General features: G+C 39.3%; 2 protein-coding genes across 7 annotated transcripts in view; one reads left to right on the top strand and one right to left on the bottom strand.

The window, feature by feature from the left end:
- LOC126765264 (piggyBac transposable element-derived protein 4-like) overlaps positions 1 to 23,612 on the top strand; it is a 102,126-nt gene that overhangs the window by 14,712 nt on the left and 63,802 nt on the right. The window contains exon 3 of one of the 5 annotated variants that reach the window (XR_007668323.1): positions 12,742 to 13,169. The exons of the other annotated variants lie outside the window; for them this stretch is intronic. The gene's annotated coding sequence lies outside the window, so the exon portion shown is untranslated. Of the gene's footprint in view, positions 1 to 12,741; positions 13,170 to 23,612 lie in introns of those variants that run through there. 5 annotated transcript variants of the gene reach the window in all.
- LOC126765271 (uncharacterized) overlaps positions 14,423 to 23,612 on the bottom strand; it is a 49,509-nt gene continuing 40,319 nt past the window's right edge. The window contains exons 2-4 of one of the 2 annotated variants that reach the window (XM_050482980.1): positions 15,558 to 15,829; positions 15,129 to 15,496; positions 14,423 to 15,060 (exon numbers count right to left, since the gene is read on the bottom strand). In XM_050482980.1, coding sequence (XP_050338937.1) covers positions 14,510 to 15,060; positions 15,129 to 15,496; positions 15,558 to 15,709 — 1,071 coding nt within the window. In that variant the 5' untranslated portion in view covers positions 15,710 to 15,829 and the 3' untranslated portion in view covers positions 14,423 to 14,509. Of the gene's footprint in view, positions 15,061 to 15,128; positions 15,497 to 15,557; positions 19,793 to 23,612 lie in introns of those variants that run through there. The other variant, XM_050482979.1, reaches the window with a different exon arrangement.

The raw sequence follows: 23,612 nt of genomic DNA, 5'->3' as shown, positions 1-23,612 counted from the left end.
TTTGTATGTTCCTCATTGACTCCGAAACGGCTGAACCGATGAAATTTTAGTACGATCTTCAGGAAGGCCCAAGGAGTGTTCCTGTTAACTTTGGTGGCAATTGGAAATTTTATCCTCTCGTTTTGTTCACCTAGTGGCTCACAGCTTATTTCGTGTAAGCAACATTTTTGATAATACTGATATGAAATTAATATTTTATGCTCTGAACTAAATGAACGAATGATGCAATTATATTGATAATTTAGTTTTAAATACAAAACATGTAAAAAAATTTACAAAAGTACTCAAATTCAATATTTTATTAAACAAAAACCAAAAACACTCATAATTCATGGGTCACAGCTTATTTCGTGTGGTATAAAAATTCTTGCTAAAAAGTAAACAAAAATAAATTTTCAATATTTTGTGGAAAAGCCTTTTTGCTCGATTACAGCTTTTATGCGGTTTTGCATTGATTCCACCAATTTTTTTGTATAATCTGGCGATATTTTACCCCACTCTTCCTTCAAAGCCGCTTTTAGAGTTTGGCCGCTAGAAATGTGGTGTTTTCTAATATTAATTTCCAGAATGTGCCATACATTTTCAATAACGTTCAAATCTGGTGACTGTGCAGGTGTTTGCACGAGGTGTGGACAATTCCAAATGAGCCAAGCTTGTACAAGACCAGATTTATGTTTAGGGTCGTTGTCCTGGTAGAAACGAAAAGTGTCACGTATACCCAGGTCTTCTGCACTTTGAAGCAAATTTTGCTTCAGTAAGTCTAGGTACACTTCTTTATTCATAGTGGAGTCTGTAAACTCCAATCGACCAACGCCTGCAGATGACATACACCTCCAAACCATTACATGACCGCCACCATGTTTTACTGTTGCGCGTAAATTTTTTGTTTGGAGCTCAGTATTTGGTTGCCGCCATACGTATGCTTTACCATCTGACGCAAAAAGATTAAACTTGCTCTCATCGGCGAAAATAACCGTATTCCAAAAAGCATTGTCCTTGATTAAATGGTCTTTTGCGAACTGTAAACGGGCTTTTTTATTTTTCTTATTTATAAAAGGCATATTCCGTGCTGTTCGCCCATGAAAATTTGAATCCCTTAATATTCTGCGCACAGTTTCTGGATGACATTTTTTGCCGAGAAACATTTCAATATCTTTGGTCACCGCTGGAGCACTTAACTTTGGTTCTTTTTTAATCTTTTTTAAAATCCGCCTCTCATCCGTTTCATTAAAAATTTTATTAGGAGCCTTTCGACCCTTGTTATGCACGCGATTTTCACGAACAAAGCGCCGAATTATATATTGAACTGTAGATGAACTTAAGTCAACCATTTCAGCAATTTGTTTTTGCGTTTTTCCACTTTGAAAATGTTTAATAACTAATTCGCGTTTTTCAATTGAAGTGCGTGGACCCATGTTGATATACCGCGTAATTGCAACTGATCTGCATTGTTTTTAGAACATAAAAAGCTTCTTAAGTATTCATAGTTCACCCTTTGATTTATCGTTAGTTTTCTGCATCCGTTATTTGCATGTATCACATGAACGAAAATCAACACACGAAATAAGCTGTGACCCATGAATTATGAGTGTTTTTGGTTTTTGTTTAATAAAATATTGAATTTGAGTACTTTTGTAAATTTGTTTACATGTTTTGTATTTAAAACTAAATTATCAATATAATTGCATCATTCGTTCATTTAGTTCAGAGCAAAAAATATTAATTTCATATCAGTATTATTAAAAATGTTGCTTACACGAAATAAGCTGTGAGCCACGTATAAGTTAACTCGAAACGCAAACCACCAAAATACCAAGTCAGCATTGTCTGCCTAACATCCGTTTCAGGCAATGCTGAACATTAACACCACCCCAATCCATGACCAACGGCCCGAGTTATGATCCAACGACAAGCAACAACAAACGATACTCACAAGCTACCGTAGCCGTGGGATCCGGTGGCGCAGCACAAATATAGCGCAAACAAGCGACGACTTACACTACACGCAAGTCGGCGTAATCGTGGGATTCGCTGACACTGCATCTGACAAAACATAGCAACGACAGAGACGACAGCAGCGACGACGGCAGCGGCAGTGAGGACGGCTTAGGCTTAGACTTAAGAGTAAGAATGTTTTAGAGTTCAGTTCTGATCGAGCATGAATAAAGCGCACTAGTGCCTAAAAGTAATTGGCGCCCAACCGGGTAAAGAAGATACGAAGGATTCTCCAGAAAGTAAAAATCACCAAGGTATTTTGCGGTGGAGTGTCTTTAATGACTTCAAGGGACCCAAGGACTCACAGAGAATCGCTACAATCTTTAAAAACGCATCCTACAAGGACTCCAAGGATCCGAGGAATCATCAGAAAGCAGTTTATAATAAAAAACATGTTTCGAGAATTGTAAGTAGAGTGCTTATTAAAATAAAAACATTATAATTTCTTTTGAATTAAAACTAAGTTTTCAAAATAGACGGAAAGGAATTTATTTTAGAAAATAAGGAGCTAATCATAAAATTTTGTGAAACAAATTTTCCAGAGTTTAATAAAAAAGAAACAGTGTAGTATTTTCTCAAAAACATTGTGTTTAGAAACAGAATTTGTGAAGAAAATTGTAATAAATAACTGAAATTATCTAGTCATGTCAACAAAAGAGTGTGATTAATTGATTCGACTATAGGAACGGTTACAAGTCTATTCAATTTTAATTTCCAAGTCTATGAGTGACTCAGAATTAGAAAACCTCTTAGACAGAATTATTAAACTACAGGTGACCAGTAAAATGGATTCAAATCAGGAAACCGCAGTGGTTCAAGCAGCCGTCTCAAGCGCTCTTGAACAACAAAGACAGACTTTCGAGGTTAAGCTCCATCGATTAACGGAGCAAATGACTACATTGACCACTGGTCAAACGCCAAAAATATACCAACCGGTAAAAATATTACCGAACGTAAAGTGTGACGAACCCCTTGATCTGGTAAAATCATTACCAGAACTTGACGGCCAAATCAGCACATATGTGTCTTGGCGACAAGCTGCCCATACATCTTACGAAGTTTTCAGAAGTTATTAATCGAACAACAATTATCCACCTTACGACAGGGTAACCTATCTGTGCTTCGATATTTCGACGAAGTTGAGAAAATATTAACTCTCCTCACGAATAAAACCATAATGACCCATGAGGGTCAAGTATCAGAATCATTTTGCGAAAAATATAGAGCGGACGCTTTAAGAGTTTTTAAAAGACCTTTATGTGACATACTATTTGCCTCTCACCCTAAAGACCTACCTAGCGCTCTGGCATTAGCCCAGGAGGTGGAGTCAAATAGGGAAAGGTACTTATTTGCTTCAAATTTCGCAACGTCTATTGAAGACCAATATAAACTAGGAGTAAACAATAATTCGGAGAAAAAGATGCAACAGCAACAAAAAAATCCGCATTTTGCAAATAAACAGCACAGAACAAATGATACTAGGACTAACAAGCAAGAACAAGTGACCCCCATGGACGTTGACCCATCGGTTTCAAGACTAAGACAAAATGTAAATTGGCGTAGGGAACCATCACAGAGAGCCAACCAATACCAACAACAGAATCAAAGTAATAGTAGACAGGGTTATAGTTCAAATCAACAGCAGGGAGAACGACAGGCAGATTCAGATAGGGTTACTGGACCAAAGATGCAACGCATTAATACCTTAAATCAAGAAAAGGTTAGTGAGGCAACTTATAATCAGGAAGCCGAAGATGAAGCTGAAGATCTCGAGGAGGAGCAATTGAATTTTTTAGGGGGAAGTCCCTACTCCCGTGGATTGAGCGAGGAGGTTATCGAGGAAAAAAAAATTAAATTATTAGTGGACACAGGAGCTTCGAAAAATTGCATCAAACCAATACCTGAGCTAAAGAATATAATTCCAGCGTCCACACCATTTATAGTAAAGTCTTTGCACGGCAATAGGCCTGTAACACAAAAGTGTAGAATTAAGATGTTTGGCGTAACTGCAGATTTCTTTATACTATCAAATATAACAACATTCGACGGCATAAGTGGGCTCGATTTGCTCATCAGGTAAACGCCCAAATAGACCTCAGTACGGGTACAATAAAGCACGATTCTGGAACTGAAAAGCTCTTGTTCCATGAATGTAAAAATGTAAACTTTATCGACATAAAAAGTGAAGAAATTCCATTTTCAGTTCGTGAGCAATTTTGTAAAATTATCAAAAGTAGAAATAAGGCGATTGCTGACCCTAACGGGTCACTACCCTTCAACACTAATATAATTGGTACAATCAGAACAAAAACCGATGAACCGGTTTACTCGAGACTTTACCCATATCCTATGGGTGTAGCCGACTTTGTAAACAAAGAAGTGGCTGAACTTCTCGTCAATGGTATCATTCGACCCTCAAGGTCCCCTTACAATAACCCAATATGGGTCGTTGATAAGAAGGGAGTAGATCAAACGGGATATAAGAAGAAACGTCTTGTGATTGATTTCAGGAAACTGAATGAGGTCACAGTCGAAGATAAATACCCTATGCCAAACGCAATGGTAATCTTGTCAAACTTAAGAGGTGCACAATATTTTACCACCCTCGACCTTAACGTTGACGACGTAATTGTCTATTCAAAAACGGCAGAAGACCATTGGAAAGATATCGAATGGGTGTTGCGGAGTCTCTATGAGGCAAATATGAGAATATCCGCCGAAAAATCGAAATTCTTCAAGACCGAGGTAGAATACCTAGGATTTGTTGTCTCAAGGGGAGGTGTGAAAACAAGTCCCGATAAAGTCAATGGAATCAAATGTTATGAGCAGCCAACCACTCTTCGAGGACTACGTTCCTTTCTTGGATTGTCTAGTTACTATCGATGTTTCATTAAAGATTTTGCCAGCCTTGCAAAACCTCTGACTGATATGCTAAAGGGAGAAAATGGCAAAGTAAGTGCCACACAGTCCAAAAAAATTAAAATTCAACTAGCACCAGAAGGTATAGATGCATTTAATAAACTTAGAGAAATTCTGGCATCAGAAGATGTCACGTTAGCTTATCCCGACTTCACTAAACCATTTGACTTAACAACCGATGCATCCTCAAGGGGTTTGGGTGCCGTCCTTTCACAAGAGAAAAAACCCATTACCATGATCTCAAGAACACTTAGAGATAGAGAAGAGCATTTGGCAACAAATGAAAGAGAACTCTTGGCGATCGTATGGGCTCTTAACACTTTGAGGAACTACCTGTACGGTGTTAACCAGTTAAATATCTACACTGACCACCAGCCCCTGACGTTTGCGGTTTCTGATAAAAACCCGAGCGCAAAAATCAAACGATGGAAGTCTCTAATAGAAAGCTTCAACGCAAAACTTTTCTATAAACCAGGAAAGGAAAACCATGTCGCTGACGCGTTGTCCAGACAGCACATGAATATGGTAGGAATTGAAATGGAGGCAAGCTCCGACTGCGCCACCATGCACAGTGAGGAGTCACTGACCTACACTATAGAGACGGTGGATAAGCCCGTAAATTGCTATAAAAACCAGATAATTCTTCAAGAAAGCGAAAGCCAGTCAAAACAGACCTTTATAATATTTGGTTCAAAAAGCAGACATGTAATTTCATTTTGCGACGTAGAGTCATTACTAAAAACTCTGCAAGAAGTCATTAATGATGGCGTAGTTAACGCAATACATTGCAGCCTACCAGTGTTGACAAAAATTCAACACCGACTGGTAGAACTTCACCCCAACGTAAGATTTCGTCATACCGAAAAGATGGTTACGGACATCTTCAGCGAAAGTGATCAACTAGAAATTATATTTGCTGAACACAACAGAGCTCATAGGGCAGCGCAAGAAAATGTAAAGCAGATCTTGGCTGACTATTTTTTCCCGAAGATGAAGTGAGGGAAGTAGTAGCAAATTGCCGAATATGTTCAAAGTCTAAATACATTAGACATCCAAAGAAGCATGTTATTGCGGCAACACCGGTTCCATGTAATCCTGGTGAAATATTACACGTCGATATTTTCTCCACAGACCAGAAATATTTTCTAACTTGCGTCGATAAGCTTTCTAAATTTGCTATAGTGCAGAAAATCGGGTCTAGAACCATAATAGACGTAAAACCATCTATACTACAGCTAATAAACATTTCTCCAAACGTTAAAACTATATACTGTGACAACGAAAAGTCACTTAACTCGAATGCTATAAAATCAACTTTGCTAAATTACAACAATGTGTAAATCGGCAATGCCCCTCCGCTTCATAGCACCTCAAACGGGCAAGTGGAGCGTTTTCACAGTACCTTAACTGAAATAGCTAGGTGTCTAAAACTAGAAAGAAATCTCGATGACACAGTTGACTTGATTTTGCTTGCCACCATAGAATATCCCTAACTTGGTCACTATTTACATATGTAAATATTCGATTTTTAAAATACATAGCTCTTATTTTCACATTTTCGGTCCTATAGAATTACGATTCGGACTCAGTGACTATTTTTTTATGTTTTTCCTGTGAATAGAAAAAAAATAAAAAAATAAAGTTAATTTACCGTAACTTTTTTCATTTTTCCCATTTTTCTTCATAATCGGGCACTATTTACATATGTAAATATTTTTTGTTTTTGCGTTTTTAAAACAATACAATTTATTTATTTATTAAATTATGTGCTTATAAATAAAAAAAATAAGGAATACATATGAAATTGCAAATTTAGTTGTTTATACATAGATTGCATTTTGTTTGCACTTTGCTGTGTTCGATGCAAACCGGTTTTTTGCACTGGCCACAAACTTTGCGTGTTGAACGCTTCCTTTTGCCTTTTTCTTGATAGCACATATAGCAAGCACCTTTTATTTTCGAATGCCCACGATCATCTTCGTCTGGGACAAAATCATAATTCCTTTCGCTATGCAATGCATGAATAGGTACACCAACAATGCACTCAATTGCACTCTTTGTTGGAAAATATGAAATGACACGAGGAATCTGGGATCTTTTCAAAATTGTTGGCATACAAAGTTGTTCTGCTAATTGCTGTAAAAACAAACGACGTCCACCTGTTTTGATGAATAGTACAAATATAAAACGTTCCTATTTACTACAAATGTTATGAAAAATAATTACCATTTCGGGATACAAATTGTGATGGAAAATTTTCTGTATATATTATATAGGTCGCAAGTGCTGAAATGTCCAGAATATTATAAAATAGAGCAAGTGGCCAACGATGTGTTTTGCGTTTTGTGGAATACTGCCGTAGCATATGATCCATTACGTCAACACCTCCTTTCGTCTCGTTGTAAAATAAAATAACATTGGGTTTTTGCTTTATACCCGAGATGGTGTCGTCACATGGCATTGTTGAAAGTAAAACAACGGCTTTGTTCTTTTTGGGAACATAGGAGCAAATTGTCTTGTTTTCTCCATATCCAAATATGCTCGAATGTTCCAACCTTTGCGGGGAGGGCTTGAACTCCGAGGGCAAGCATGCTTTGTTTTTTTTTCATGGTTCCAACCAAAGACAATTTCCAGCTTGCAAGTGCATCTGCAAGTGGAAGACTTGTAAAGAAGTTGTCGCATGTGACATTTCTTCCAGTATTTTTGTACTGTTCAACCAAATCTTTAACCACTCTTTCTCCTTGGTTTTTTTCTCTGTCACTGCCCGATTTACCAGTATAAATTTGACCAGTCAGAGGGTAGTATGATTTCGCATCACATACCCACCATAGCTTTATGCCGTATTTGGCTGGCTTGGATGGAATATACTGCGTGAACTTGGTTCGGCCTCTAAAAGGAAAGAGCTGTTCATCTACAGTTATATTTTCGCGTGGTCTGTAGTTTTGGCGCAAATTGGCGTTAAGCATTTCGAAAATTTCGGAAATTGGTGCAGCTTTGTCTGTTAAAGATCGCTGCTCTCTAGTATTTTGTTGATCAAAACGAATAAATCTTAAAATTAGTTTGAAACGTTTCGCTGACATAGCTGCCCGATACAAAGGAAATGCATTTTTTTGCCAAAGTGCTTCAAGTTTCTCATTGCTGGCATTATGACTACCAATAGCTATTAGTATACCATAGAATGTGTTAAGCTCCTCTTCTGATACATCTTCCCAAATATATTTTCTAAAGATGATGTCAAACATATTTCTGCATGCGGATAGAAAGGTCATAATAATTATAATGTTAACTTACCTTGCACTGCTAGCGCTTTCACTCGCTTCTAGTTTTTCGTACTCAGCCTTGCCTCTTTTGTTCGTATTTCGGCAAACAATTGTCTGTATTGTCGGATGCATTATAGCGTGAAATGTGTCAAATAGGCTCATATTTTTAGTGTTTGGATTGGGACCTATAAAACGACTTTCACGGAATATGTTTTGTTGCCGAAAGCGCTGAAATCCAGGCGGGCTTCTTTTCCATTTGGTCCCGTCTTTACCAAGAAAATAGCTTTCTTCATCAATGGTTGGCATATCTACTGCTTCCATTTCATCATCAGACTCCAAATCATTTTCCGAGTCACCTCCGTGACCCAGTTCCACTGGATGTGCCACCATTTCTGTATCAGAAGCATTGTCATTTAATTCGATAACTTCTAATTGCATATCATCTTCATCAGGTACAGCACTCAGAGCATTGTCCGTTATCATTTCCTCATCCTCGGACTCCATTTCATTAACCAGATTTTCAAAATAATTTGTTTGCATATCATATGGAAGCCTGGGATATCTTAAACATACGTAGTTACATTTTAGTTATATCATAAAATAATTACCGGGACACTGATGAAGCACTCAACACTTTAAATTTACTACTATTGTTAGTTGCCATTTTCACTAAACACCTGTTGCACAATGCATACACAATTTCAAAATGACACGCTATAAAAGTTTAACAACCGAATTCAGTAGTACATTTGTATTTGCAAAAAAAACTATTACCGTTATTCCAAATATAGAATGCAAAAAACACACAAAATTTACTCTAAAAGAGACACTTTTGTTTGGAATAAAATAGCATGTGTCCAGCAAGACAAATATTATTCTTAAAAGTTACTCTCTTTCTATCTCTAATTATTACATTTTGACGGAATATCAACTTCTTTCTAAAATAACATATAAAAATGTACGTATTTACAAACGTAAATAGTGCCCGAAATCGTAGTAAAAAGTTGGTGCCCAAGTTAGGGATATAATAAGACAATTCATTCAATAACCCACGAAAAACCAATAGACATTCTTCATCCCAGCTCAGCTAACATTACGGAACTGGTTCGAAATCGTATCGAAAAAGCACAGGCCAGTGATCGCGAATACCATAATAAGGGTCGTCATAATGTGACGTATAACGTTGGCGACAAGGTCCTAGTGAAAGTTAATCGAAGGCTACGCAATAAACTCTCAATACTATTTACAGAAGAAGTAGTCGAACAGGACCTAGGCACCACCGTTCTTATAAAGGGGAGGAGGGTCCACAAAGACAACCTTCGTCCACCTTAATTAATCACTATATTACTTTAAGTCTTGTATTTTAAATTACAGGATAATATCGACATTCCTATTGACGACCACTTTAACACAAAAGCTAACTGACTACACCAACTCCATCTACATCCCAATTTTGGACGAAAACGCAATAGTATGGGAACATTACGGTTATTTGACGCACTTTACCAACTTGACACTATATGCAACATTGAACAACGAGACGGCAGGATTTATGGACCTTTTCCCATTGACACACATGAAGAAAATAGTAGAAGCAGACATAAAATACATAGAGACTTTACTTCGAACCGTTGACATTCACCATCGACAGGCTCGAAGCTTAAACTTTTTAGATACTGCACTAAAAGTCGTCGCTGGCACCCCTGTCTTTGACTTAGTCTTTCCAAAGACTACAACTAAGACAGGATATGCTCATTGACTCTAATAACAGACAGTACAAAATTAATACGCATATTCAGCAAAAAATCTTGGAAATCACGCAAACAATAAACACAATTATAAACTCAACAAGAAAGGAAGCAATAGACACAGGTCATCTTTACGAAAAAATACTTGCAAGAAATAGAGTAATAATCCTCGAACTGCAATCAATCACAATCTCAATAGCCCTAGCTAAGTTGAACCTAGTGAAACCAATAATATTAGATAATAGTGATATCAATAATATTATTAATGAGCACTCAACTAACATAGCTATAATAGAAGAAATAGGAATGTCTAGCATTTAGGCTTTACAAAATAAGAATAATTTGTACTTTGTAGTTAAGTATCCAATCCCTCAAATTGTTTGTAAAAAATATAGTTTATTCGCCGTGCCTCACAAAGGACGAGTCCTACACTTTGGAGATACTAATACCATCGCTGAGTGCGGAAACGAAGCGTATGCTGTTAAATGTTAAAAATCAACTTTTGCAATTTTTTGCAAGAAGCAAACAACCCCTACTTGTTGTCAGCAACTATTCACAGGTGCTGTAGCAAATTGTTGACGGCATTGTCATTATCAACAATGCCACAGCAACGATAGAGGTTGAAAAAGGAGATAGCAGAACCGTCAGCGGTACTTACCTTTTGACTTTCGATCAGTTAGTAAAGGTAAATGGTAAATCACAATCGAAATCATAATCCTACTCGTACTCGTACTCCTGGCACTCCAACGGCTCAAAGAGTCAATCTTTTAGGACATATAGAGACATTGAGTTTGAACTATCTCCATGAAATGAATGAGGGAAATATCAACCATATTGGCGCTCTTCGAGGAGAAGTCAACTCAAAAGCATTGCTTTTTATAGTAACGATAGCATCAATCTTTATCCTAGTAATCTTGCGACTTGCTCTAAGCAAATATAAACTAGTAAGTACCTTATTAAAATTTTTGGACAAATCTTCCCATTCTTTGTGCTAGACACACCTAACCAATTTGATGCAATTATAGGATTCGACTCGTTAACACAAGTAGAAATAGTGTTGAACGTACGTAACAACGCTATTATTTACAATAAAAACAAGTAAGGAAGGGCTAAGTTCGGGTGTCACCGAACATTTTATACTCTCGCATGATAAAGTGATAATCGAGATTTCATTATACGTCATTTACATATTTTTCAAATACCATATTTATACTCTCGCAACAATGTTGCTAACGAGAGTATTATAGTTTTGTTCACATAACGGTTGTTTGTAAGTCCTAAAACTAAAAGAGTCAGATATAGGGCTATATATACCAAAGTGATCAAGGCGACGAGTAGAGTCGAAATCCGGATGTCTGTCTGTCCGTCCGTCCGTCTGTCCGTCCGTCCGTCCGTCCGTCTGTCCGTCCGTCCGTGCAAGCTGTAACTTGAGTAAAAATTGAGATATCATGATGAAACTTTGTACACGTATTCCTTGGCTCCATAAGAAGGTTAAGTTCGAAGATGGGCAAAATCGGCCCACTACCACGCCCACAAAATGGCGGAAACCGAAAACCTATAAAGTGTCATAACTAAGCCATAAATAAAGATATTAAAGTGAAATTTGGCACAAAGGATCGTATTAGGGAGGGGCATATTTGGCCGCAATTGTTTTGGAAAAGTGGGCGTGGCCCCGCCCCCTACTAAGTTTTTTGTACAAATCTCGGAAACTACTATAGCTATGTCAACCAAAGTCTACAGAGTCGTTTTCTTTAGGCATTTCCATATACAGTTCAAAAATACGGTATATGAAAAATATGTAAATGACGTATTATGAAATCTCGATTATCACTTTACCATGCGAAAGTATAAAATGTTCGGTGACACCCGAACTTAGCCCTTCCTTACTTGTTTTGTAAAGTTTTATTCCGCTATCATCATTGGTTCCTAATGTATATACTCGTAATATACAGAAAAGGCATCAGATGGAATTCAAAATAGCGTTATATTGGAAGAAGGCGTGGTTGTGAACCGATTTCACCTATATTTCGTACATGTCAGCAGGGTGTTAAGAAAATATTATATACCGAATGTCATTAAAATCGGTCTAGTAGCTTCTGAGATATGGTTCTTGGTCCATAAGTGGGCGGCGCCACGCCCATTTAAAATTTAAAAAAAAAGCCTGGGTGCAGCTTCCTTCTGCCACTTCTTCCGTAAAATTTAGTGTTTCTGACGTTTTTTGTTAGTCGGTTAACGCACTTTTAGTGATTTTCAACATAACCTTTGTATGGGAGGTGGGCGTGGTTATTATCCGATTTCTTCCATTTTTGAACTGTATATGGAAATGCCTGAAGAAAACGACTCTGTAGACTTTGGTTGACATAGCTATAGTAGTTTCCGAGATTTGTACAAAAAACTTAGTAGGGGGCGGGGCCACGCCCACTTTTCCAAAACAATTGCGGCCAAATATGCCCCTCCCTAATGGGATCCTTTGTGCCAAATTTCACTTTAATATCTTTATTTATGGCTTAGTTATGACACTTTATAGGTTTTCGGTTTCCGCCATTTTGTGGGCGTGGCAGTGGGCCGATTTTGCCCATCTTCGAACTTAACCTTCTTATGGAGCCAAGGAATACGTGTACCAAGTTTCATCAAGATATCTCAATTTTTACTCAAGTTACAGCTTGCACGGACGGACGGACAGACGGACGGACAGGCGGACGAACAGACGGACGGACAGGCGGACGGACAGATGGACGGACAGACAGACATCCGGATTTTGACTCTACTCGTCACCCTGATCACTTTGGTATACATAACCCTATATCTGACTCTTTTAGTTTTAGGACTTACAAACAACCGTTATGTGAACAAAACTATAATACTCTCCTTAGCAACATTGTTGCGAGAGTATAAAAACACACCGGGAAAAAGGCAATGAATGTCTTAGTAAGAGAGGTCACCGAGAGAATCGGGGACGATTCCTACTTAGGAAGGGAGGAGTTAACTCGAAACGCAAACCACCAAAAACCAAGTCAGCATTGTCTGCCTAACATCCGTTTCAAGCAATGCTGAACATTAACACCACCCCAATCCATGACCAACGGCCCGAGTTATGATCCAACGACAAGCAACAACAAACGATACACACAAGCTACCGTAACCGTGGGATCCGCTGGCGTAGCACAAATATAGCGCAAACAAGCGACGACTTACAATACACGCAAGTCGGCGTAATCGTGGGATTCGCTGACACTGCATCTGACAAAACATAGCAACGACAGAGACGACAGCAGCGACGACGGCAGCGGCAGTGAGGACGGCTTAAGCTAGCTTAAGCCAGCGTAAGCAACTGTCCGAATACACACAAATTGTATGTTGCATCTATAATGTACTTTACATCAAGTTTCGTTAAGTTTTTCCAAATGTCATTTGCTTAAGCAAAGTGCGAAACTGATCGCACTTTCCGTACGGAATCAGCTGTTTTCGCTTTTTGTCAACTGATACATCATTTTGAATTTGAAAACGAAAAGGAAGAAGAGTGTTTTGTCAACAGATAAAATCATTGTATATTTGAATATGGAGGACGACGAGTGTTTTATACAAAATTTAATAGAGAGTGTGGAAAAATATAAATGTTTGTACGAGAAAAAAAATGCCTTTTATTTCAATCGCGTAAATAAAGACAAAGCGTGGAAAGCAATCGCAGAACTATGCGGTAAAAGTGGTATGTATTAACACTGTTATAGAAATATATATTTTTGTATTATATATTTTTTATGTTCGTTTCAATTAAAAGATCCAGAATGCAAACATAGATGGAAGCTACTCCGGGAGCGCTTCTGTAAAGAAATAAAAAGGTTAGAAGCTCCATCAGGAAGCGGAATGAGCTACTTAGAGGAATGGCGTTTTTTAAAACCCATGATGTTTCTAAAAGACTCCGTCCCACCGCGTCGGTAGGTACTTTGTATAAATTTTAATGTTTTTAAATATAACTTTTTCATTGTGCAGCACTCGTGATAATGCAGAAGCAAATGCAGACTCTATATTGGATTCATCTACGTGTGATAGTGTAAATGAAATTTCATCGCCACCTCCGAAGAAACAAAAAAGTCTCTCCCTTGAAAGTCTCTACCAGAAACTTGGCGCAACAATGGAGAACATAGAAAAGCAGATAGCGGCGCCGGCTGAAAGAAGTGAAACTGATGAGGCCTTTATGACGACGGTTTTGTGTCTGATGCAAGACCTGCCAGTGTCGGTCAAAGACAGTTTCCAAGAAAAAATGATATCAGAATTATATCGCTTACGTCGCGAAAATAGGCAAAAATGAAATTGAAAAGAATTCAACATGATTTCCTTATTTTTTAAAACGCTTGGAGCACTGATTTTTTTAGTATATTTTATATTTATAATAACAAAAATATTTTTTATAAAAAGATGCATAAAATGCATGTACCTGAACTCTTTTGAGTAATTGTTCCTGAAGTATTTTTCTTTTAATTTATAATAAAAACAATTGAATGAATTTAATTAAACTCCATTTAGTTTTATTAAAAAAGAAATAAACAAGTTCGAAATGATGTTAGATATGTGATTTTAGAATATGTTTTAAAAAGTGTTAAAAAAACTGCATAAGTTATTTCTAATTTCCAAAGAACTTCTTCCACCGTAATGATGCAAATTGGAAGATTGCATAATCGATGGGATATTACTTTCAACTTCTCTACGCCATAAACCGTCATGAAAATCACCATTAGAGTCCTCCCAATCAGCATAGTTGCTTGCAATATACGAAGATGCATTAACGTTGTTAAACATAACAAAATTATGTAAGGCAACGCACGCTAAAACAATTTTTTCTGCATTTTCAGGAAATACATGTAATGTTGTTAGTAAAACTCGCCAACGCGCTACTAGTATTCCAAAAGAGTTTTCAATTGTACGACGAGCTCTTGATAACCTTTTATTAAACACCTCTTTTTCATTTGGTAGCATTCCCCCAGGGTATGGGCGCATTAAATTTGTCCCTAAAGGAAAGGCAGCATCACCAACGAAGAAGTGTGGAGTTTTCAGTTGCGTATTTGGTAAGTTTTTCGCTGGAGGGATGGGAAGTTTATGATCTAATAACCTCTTTCCCAATCGACTCACTTGAAAAATACCTTTACATGTAAAAAGAAACAATAATATTAATAAAAAAAAACAAATGCACAATTATAAAAGTCCTCACCACCATCACTCTGACTTCCATATGCACCAATATCTATATAGGTAAACCGATATCGGGCATCACACACTGCTAACGATACAATAGAAAAAAAATTTTTGTAGCAGAAAAATTGACTACCGCTTTTAGGTGGGCATCGAATAGCGATATGCTTCCCATTAATAGATCCAACACAGTTGGGCATATTCCACAGTTCCCAGAAGTCTTGAGAAATTTGCTTGAAATCTTCTTCATTAGGCTCAGATACGTAAACAGCGCCTAACTTTGTCCAAAGGACTTCAGCTGTCTCCAGAACAATGCGCCTAACCGTTTCCTTCCCCAGTTGAAATGACCATGCCAACGATTGAAACGAAGTTCCTTGTGACAAATATCTTTAAGAAACAGAAAAAAGAATAACACATAATAAAAATATATTAAAATGAACAAACTTACTGTAATGTCAAAGCTAATCGACATTCCGGTTGCACAGGCTCCCTCAACGAATTCTTTTTTAAAAAGGGCTCAACAAGAGTAAGCAAAAGCCCATATACTTGTGGCGTCATTCGCGTGTATATAAAAAAATCAGCGTGGTCAATCCTCTTCATTTCCAGGAATCGTACAAAGTAACCATCCTTCTTCCCCTTTCTGTTTATTTCCCTCACTGAACACGACCGAACTCTTTTTTTTTGTAATTTCACTAATTTCTGTCAATATGCGTATTCCGTCTAAAACAGACGTAAGGATTTTTATTGTTTTTAAATATTTTAACTTTCTGTTCATTTTTGCAAAATTCAAACGAAAGAAAACCAAAACACAAATTGCTTATTGACACTTTCTTCTTATGCATGTAAGCACATTATAGTCATTCAAATGTCTACTCTGCGTTCGTTATGCATTTGACAGGCTTTTCGTTAATTTTTTGACAGTAACATCGGCAGCTTATGCACATTATAGTTAGGCCTTTAGACTTAAGAGTAAGAATGTTTTAGAGTTCAGTTCTGATCGAGCCTGAATAAAGCGCACTAGTGCCTAAAAATAATTTATATAAATGATCAGGGCGACGAGAAAAATTGAAATGTCAGTTGATTGTCTAACTGTCCGTCCGTCCGTCCATGCAAGCTGTAATTTGAGTAAAATTGAGATATCTCAATGAAACTTGGTATATGAGTTCCTTCTTCTTCTTTACTGCAGTAGACACCGCTTACGCGATTATAGCCAAGTTAACAACAGTGTGCCAGTCGCGGAGGTCTTCCTCTTCCTCTGCTTCCCCCGGCGGGTACTGCGTTGAATACTTTCAGAGCTGGAGTGCTTTCGTCCATTCGACCAGCATGACTTAGCCAGCGTCTTTTAAATCGCTGGACGATGTAAATGTCATCATATGTATATCTCATACAGCTCATCGTTCCATCGAATGTGGTATTTGCCGTGGCCAACGCGCAAAGGACCATAAATCTTTGGCAAAACTTTTCTCTCGAAAACTCGCAACGCCGACTCATCAGTTTTTGTCATCGTCCAGGCCTCTGCACCATATAGCAGGACGGGAATTATGAGTGACTTATAGAGTTTGGTTTTTGTTCGTCGAGATAGGACTTTGCTTCTCAATTGCCTACTCAGTCCGAAGTAGCATCTAATGGCAAGAGATATCCTGCTTTGGATTTCCAGGCTGATATTTTTGGTAGTGTTTTTACTGGTTCCAATATAGGCGAAATTATCCACAATCCAGAAGCAGATTGAAGAAGTCGCACGATAGGGAGTCACCTTCTCTGAAACCTCGTTTTGGTATCGAACGGCTCGGAGAGCTCCTTCCCGATCCTGACGGAACTTTTCGTGTTGCTCAATGTCAGTTTACACAGCCGTGTTAGTTTTGCGGGGATACCAAATTCAGACATCGCGGCATAAAGGCAACTCCTTTCTGTGCTGTCGAAAGCAGCTTTGAAATCGACGAAGAGGCGGTGTGTGCCGATTCTCCTTTCACGGGTCTGTTCCAAAATTTGGCGCATGGTGGATATGTGGTCAGTTGTTGATTTGCCAGGTCTGAAGCCACACTGATAAGGTCCAATCAGTTTGTTGACGGTGGGCTTTAATCTTTCACGCAATACGCTCGATAGAACCTTATACACGATGTTGAGGAGGCTTATCCCACGGTAGTTAGAGCAGATTCAAAGTTGGGCAGAGCACACTTAAATTTCAATCGTTGGGCATGCTTTTGTAAGACCATATTTTACAAAGAAGTTGATGCATGCTCCTTATCAGTTCTTCGCCGCCGTGTTTGAATAGCTCGACCGGCATATCCATTGGCCCCCGCCGCTTTGTTGTTCTTCAGGCGGGTAATTGCTATTCAAACTTCTTCATGGTCGGGTAATGGAACGTCTGGCCGGCAATCCATCGGCCCCCGCCGCTTTGTTGTTCTTCAGGCGGGTAATTGCTATTCGAACTACTTCATGATCGGGCAATGGAACGTCTGCTTCATCGTCATCGGTTGGGGAATCGGATTCGCCTTCTCCTGGTGTTATACATTTACTTCCACTCAGCAGGCTGGAGAAGTGCTCCCTTCATAATTTTAGTATGCTCTAGGCATCGGTCACTAAATCACCTTTGGAGGTTCTACAAGAGTATGTCCCGGTCTTGAAACCTTCTGTTAGCCTCCGCATCTTTTCGTAGAATTTTCGAGCGTTACCCCTGTCGGCCAGCTGTCAAGCTCTTTATACTCACGCATTTCGGCCTTTTTCTTTTTCTGCCAGCAAAAGGGTCTCGCTTCCCTTTTCAAGCCTCGGTATTTATCGCATCCCACGTAGTGGTCGATCGTAACGTTGCGAGGTAGGCAGTCTGTTTTCTCTCCGCTGTGACACGGCACTCCTCGTCGTACCAGCTGTTCTTTGCATTTTCCGAAAAAATATTTTCAGTAGCAGCTGTACGTAAGGAGTTTGAAATGCCGTCCCACAGTTCCCTTATACCGAGTTGTTGACGAATGCTCTCAGAGAGCAGGCTTGCTGTCTCTTGTGATTGGAGTTTCTCGACGTCGAACCGTACTTGTGTTTGTTGATGTGCGTTTTCTGCACAGAGGCGGGTGCGAGTCTTGGCTGCAACAAGGTAGTGATCTGAGTCGATGTTAGGACCTCGGAGCCCACGCACGTCTAAAACACTGGAGACGTGTCTTCCGTTTATCACAACATGATCGATCTGGTTGGTGGTTTTGCGATCCGGAGACGGCCAGGTGGCTTGATGAATTTTCTTGTGTTGGAATCTAGTACTACAGATAACCATATTGGTCCCGGGCGAGTAAGAAATGACTCTTGTGAAAAAAAAGTTTAAAAAGTGGGCATGGCTCGGCCTCTAACAGGTTTAGTATGCATATCTTCTAATCCACTAAAGCTACAACAACCAAATTTGCTGAGTACAAATCTTATAAGAATTACTGCCGACAGTGTGAAAATTGATGAAAACGGAAGATAACCCTGCTCATTCTCCATATAACGGTACTGTTAAAAACTACTAAAAGCGAGATAAATTTAATAACTGATTACGCCCAAGAAAATGAGATGGTATGAAAGGGCTTTATGGGAACCGGTGGAAAGATTGGACAATGGGCGTAAAATCACATATTTCGGGAACTTACGAACCGATTTTGACTAACTTTAGTACGTGTCATTATTATCAAATTCTTATATGACAGTGCGAAAATGGGCGCTAAGATAGAAGTATAGCGAATACCATTGTACTATATTCAAGTATGGTATAGTATTTTGAAATCCATTTTATTGTTTCACTATCCAGTACACAAATCAAGAAGCAATTATTGCAAAGGGCTGCAACTTTGCACGAATAATGTCTTTAGATTATGGCACCTTATAACCATCAATTGTAAACAGCCTGCCAAAAATGTTCAAGCCCCTAGGTAGCGAATGTGTTGACCCCTGTATTTATAGTTGACTTTTGATTGGAAATATCGATCAATGTATGGGATACACAATTAAACTTCAGAGAAAATCTATTGTTGATAAAATTATCTCTGTGTATCAAAATTGGGTTGAATCGGGTAAATTTTTCTACCTAATAACTATAAAAATTTTCGAAATTCCGGTGATTTTATACCGCATATATCGGCCAATATGTTAGCTATTTTAACAAAATTGAGAGAGCATCTTTTGATTCTAACAGTGTATCTATGTCTCCATATAACTAATATCAGGGAACATTTTTTTAGTAAGTGGCATGTTAACTGTAGTATTGGTAAAAATAGATAAAATCGAGTCGATTTATTCCAACTCCCATATACTAGATATATTGATTTTCGTTTTTCTCAGAAACCTGATATCAAGAATCGGTCTAAATTATGTAGTATATGCATATATAAACTTGCTCGGATTCAGATCATCTGATTGACGTTGGTCTTGAGGTATCCGCTGGCTTTGATTCGTGCAAGTTGCAATAGTATAAAATGTTCGGTAGCATCCGAACTTACACCACATACCACAGGACCCACACATCAACACCACCCACACGCGAGTTAAGGAATGTATTCTTTATAGTAGTAACAAACATCAAAACCACCTTTTGTTTCAGTAAACAGAATGCATCAAAACAACCTTGAGTTGAAACAATTTAAATGCACTATCACCACAACAAACAATCATAAACAAACAAGTATCAAAACAACATTGAGTTTGAATACCACAGCAACCTTATCTTTAAACAAAGCAAATATATCTAAGCAAACAATATATATGTAAACAAACCTAAACAAATAATATAATCTGTATCTTAGCAAATTATCTACTAGTAATAAGTAAACATACTAGTTAGTATAAATAGAAGTAAGACCTATGTAATAAGTTAGTCTTAAGAGTATAAATAAAGAGTACACATTTCGGTGCAGCTCAAAATATATTCTTTTGACTTATTTTTACTTAACGTAAAAATTAACTGGGAGCTCAACCGGGATGGCAAATTTATTTGCTATCCAAAACGTCAGATTTGATTCCGAAAGGAATACATCAAAAAAATTCACAATAGGAAGTAGGACTTCCAGCACTAAATGGCTGCAAAAAGTGCAAAAACAAATGGCAATGGATGTAAGTATAAGTCCGATAACGGCGGACAATACTTCCAGAATGAACGAAAAGCAGATCCTGAAAAAACGGACAGCGGCGAATTCAGCAAAATTCACAACGGACCCTGGAACAGCGGACAGCGACAATTCCTGAAAAGGTGGAACAATACCAAGCCAAGTAACAAACATCAAAACAACCTTTTGTTTCAGTAAACAGAATGCATCAAAACAACCTTGAGTTGGAAAAATTGAAATGCACTATCACTACAACAAACAATCCTAAACAAACAAGTATCAAAACAACATTAAGTTTGAATACCACAACAACCTTATCTTAAAACAAGGCAAATGTATCTAAGCAAACAATATATATGTAAACAAACCTAAACAAATAATAATAAACAAATAATAATAATAATCAGTATCTTAACAAACTGTCAACTAGTAATAAGTAAACATACTAGTTAGTATAAATAGAAGTATGACCTATGTATGTAATTAGTTAGTCTTAAGAGTATAAATAAAGAGTACACATTTCGGTGTAGCTCTTAATACATTATTTTGACTCATTTTTACTTAATGTAAAAAAATAAATGGAGGATGGAGTCATGTGTAGAAGTTCACGCAAGTGAGGAAAGTTCTCTGATCGCCATTCACTTGGGAGTGGCCAGAAACGATTCTTTTACACATGGCTCAAGCAGCTCACTACTTCCGGTCTTTGACCAAGTATCCTCTGGGTAGCCTAAGAACATCCGTTCGAAGGCGAGCTAAAGTGAGAAGGCGAAACATTCCCTACAAGGGTTGAGCGCTGGGCTTGGGACCCGCCACGTAAAAAAAAAACAATACCAATGAAAACGTTGAAACAGCCTCGAATGAGAGACCCCCCTTTTGATGACGACCATGGCAAAAGGAATAAGGACTACGATTTGAGGGCATGCACCTGGAATGTCCGGACCCTTAATTGGGAAGGTGCCGCTGCCCAGCTGGTTGATGTCCTCGCAAAAATAAAGGCTGACATCACCGCCGTCCAAGAAATGCGATGGACGGGACAAGGACAGAGACGAGTAGGTCCTTGTGACATTTACTACAGTGGCCATATAAAGGAGCGGGGTGGGAGAGAGACTCCGTCGCCGAGTACTATCATTCACTCCGGTGAATGAACGTCTAGCCACAATCCGCATCAAAGCGAGGTTCTTCAACATATCGCTGATTTGCGCCCACTCCCCGACGGGAGAGAAGGACGATGTGACCAAAGACACCTTCTATGAGCGCTTGGAGCGCGCTTATGAGAGCTGCCCCCGCCACGATGTCAAAATCGTGCTTGGCGACTTTAACGCCAGGGTGGGCAAAGAAGGTATATTTTGCACTACGGTCGGTAAATTCAGCCTCCACGACGAAACATCCCCAAATGGGTTGAGGCTGGTTGACTTCGCCGGGCTGCTGCCTACCTCGCAACGTTACGATCGACCACTACACGTGCGGGATGGGATAGATACCGAGAGTTGAAGAGGGAAGCGAGACGCATTTGCAGACAGAAGAAGAAAGAGGCCGAAATATGGTTATCTGTAGTACTAGATTCCAGCATAAGAAGATTCATCAAGCTACCTGGCTGTCTCCGGATCGAAAAACTACCAACCAGATCGATCATGTTGTGATAGATGGAAGACACGTCTCCAGTGTTTTAGATGTGCGTGCGCTCCGAGGTCCTAACATCGACTCGGACCACTATCTTGTTGCAGCTAAGATTCGCACTCGCCTCTGTGCAGCAAAAAACGCACGCCAACAAACACAAGGAAGGTTCGACGTCGAAAAGCTGCAATCACAACAGACTGCCGAACGATTTTCTACTCGGCTTGCACTCCTGCTCTCTGAGAGCACTAGTCAACAACTCGGTATAGGGGAACTGTGGGACGGCATTTCAAATTCCATACTTACAGCTGCAACCGAAACCATTGGTTTTCGGAAAGAGCAAAAGAACAGCTGGTACGACGAAGAGTGCCGTGTCGCAGCGGAGAGAAAACCGGCTGCCTACCTCGCAACGTTACGATCGACCACTACACGTGCGGGATGGGATAGATACCGAGAGTTGAAGAGGGAAGCGAGACGCATTTGCAGACAGAAGAAGAAAGAGGCCGAAATGCGTGAGTACGAAGAGCTTGATAAGCTTGCCGACAGGGGTAATGCTCGAAAATTCTACGAAAAAATGCGGTGGCTTACAGAAGGTTTCAAAACCGGAGCATATTCTTGTAGAACCCCCAAAGGTGATCTAGTCACTGATGCCCAGAGCATACTTAAATTATGGAGGGAACACTTCTCCAGCCTGCTGAATGGCAGTGAACGCACAACACCAGGAGAATGAGAACCCGATTCCCCAATCGATGACGATGGAGCAGACGTTCCATTACCCGACCATGAAGAAGTTCGAATAGCAATTGCCCGCCTCAAGAACAACAAAGCGGCAGGGGCCGACGGATTGCCGGCCGAGCTATTCAAACACGGCGGCGAAGAACTAATAGGGAGCATGCATCAGCTTCTTTGTAAAATATGGTCGGACGAAAGCGTGCCCAACGATTGGAATTTAAGTGTGCTATGCCCAATCCATAAAAAAGGAGACCCCACAATCTGCGCCAACTACCGTGGGATTAGCCTGCTCAACATCGCATATAAGGTTCTATCGAGCGTATTGTGTGAAAGATTAAAGTCCACCGTCAACAAACTGATTGGACCTTATCAGTGTGGCTTTAGACCTGGAAAATCAACAACCGACCAGATATTCGCCATGCGCCAAATCTTGGAAAAGACCCGTGAAAGGAGAATCGACACACACCACCTCTTCGTCGATTTCAAAGCTGCTTTCGACAGATCGAAAAGGAGCTGCCTTTATGCCGCGATGTCTGAATTTGGTATCCCCGCAAAACTAATACGGCTATGTAAGTTGACGCTGAGCAACACGAAAAGCTCCGTCAGGATCGGGAAGGACCTCTCCGAGCCGTTCGATACCAAACGAGGTTTCAGACAAGGCGACTCCCTATCGTGTGACTTCTTCAACCTGCTTCTGGAGAAAATAGTTCGAGCTGCAGAACTAAACAGAGAAGGTACCATCTTCTATAAGAGTGTACAGCTGCTGGCGTATGCCGACGATATTGATATCATCGGCCTCAACATCCGCGCCGTTAGTTCTGCTTTCTCTAGGCTGGACAAGGAAGTACAGAAAATGGGTCTGGTAGTGAACGAGGGCAAAACGAAATATCTCCTGTCATCAAACAAACAGTCGCCGCACTCGCGACTTGGCTCTCACGTCACTGTTGACAGTCATAACTTTGAAGTTGTAGATAATTTCGTCTATTTAGGAACCAGCATTAACACCACTAATAATGTCAGCCTGGAAAGCCAACGCAGGATTGCTCTTGCCAACAGGTGCTACTTCGGACTGAGTAGGCAATTGAAAAGTAAAGTCC

Source organism: Bactrocera neohumeralis, unplaced genomic scaffold (assembly GCF_024586455.1).
Source record: "Bactrocera neohumeralis isolate Rockhampton unplaced genomic scaffold, APGP_CSIRO_Bneo_wtdbg2-racon-allhic-juicebox.fasta_v2 cluster10, whole genome shotgun sequence".
Lineage (NCBI taxonomy): Eukaryota > Metazoa > Arthropoda > Insecta > Diptera > Tephritidae > Bactrocera > Bactrocera neohumeralis.
This window is presented reverse-complemented; position numbering and strand designations above follow the sequence as displayed.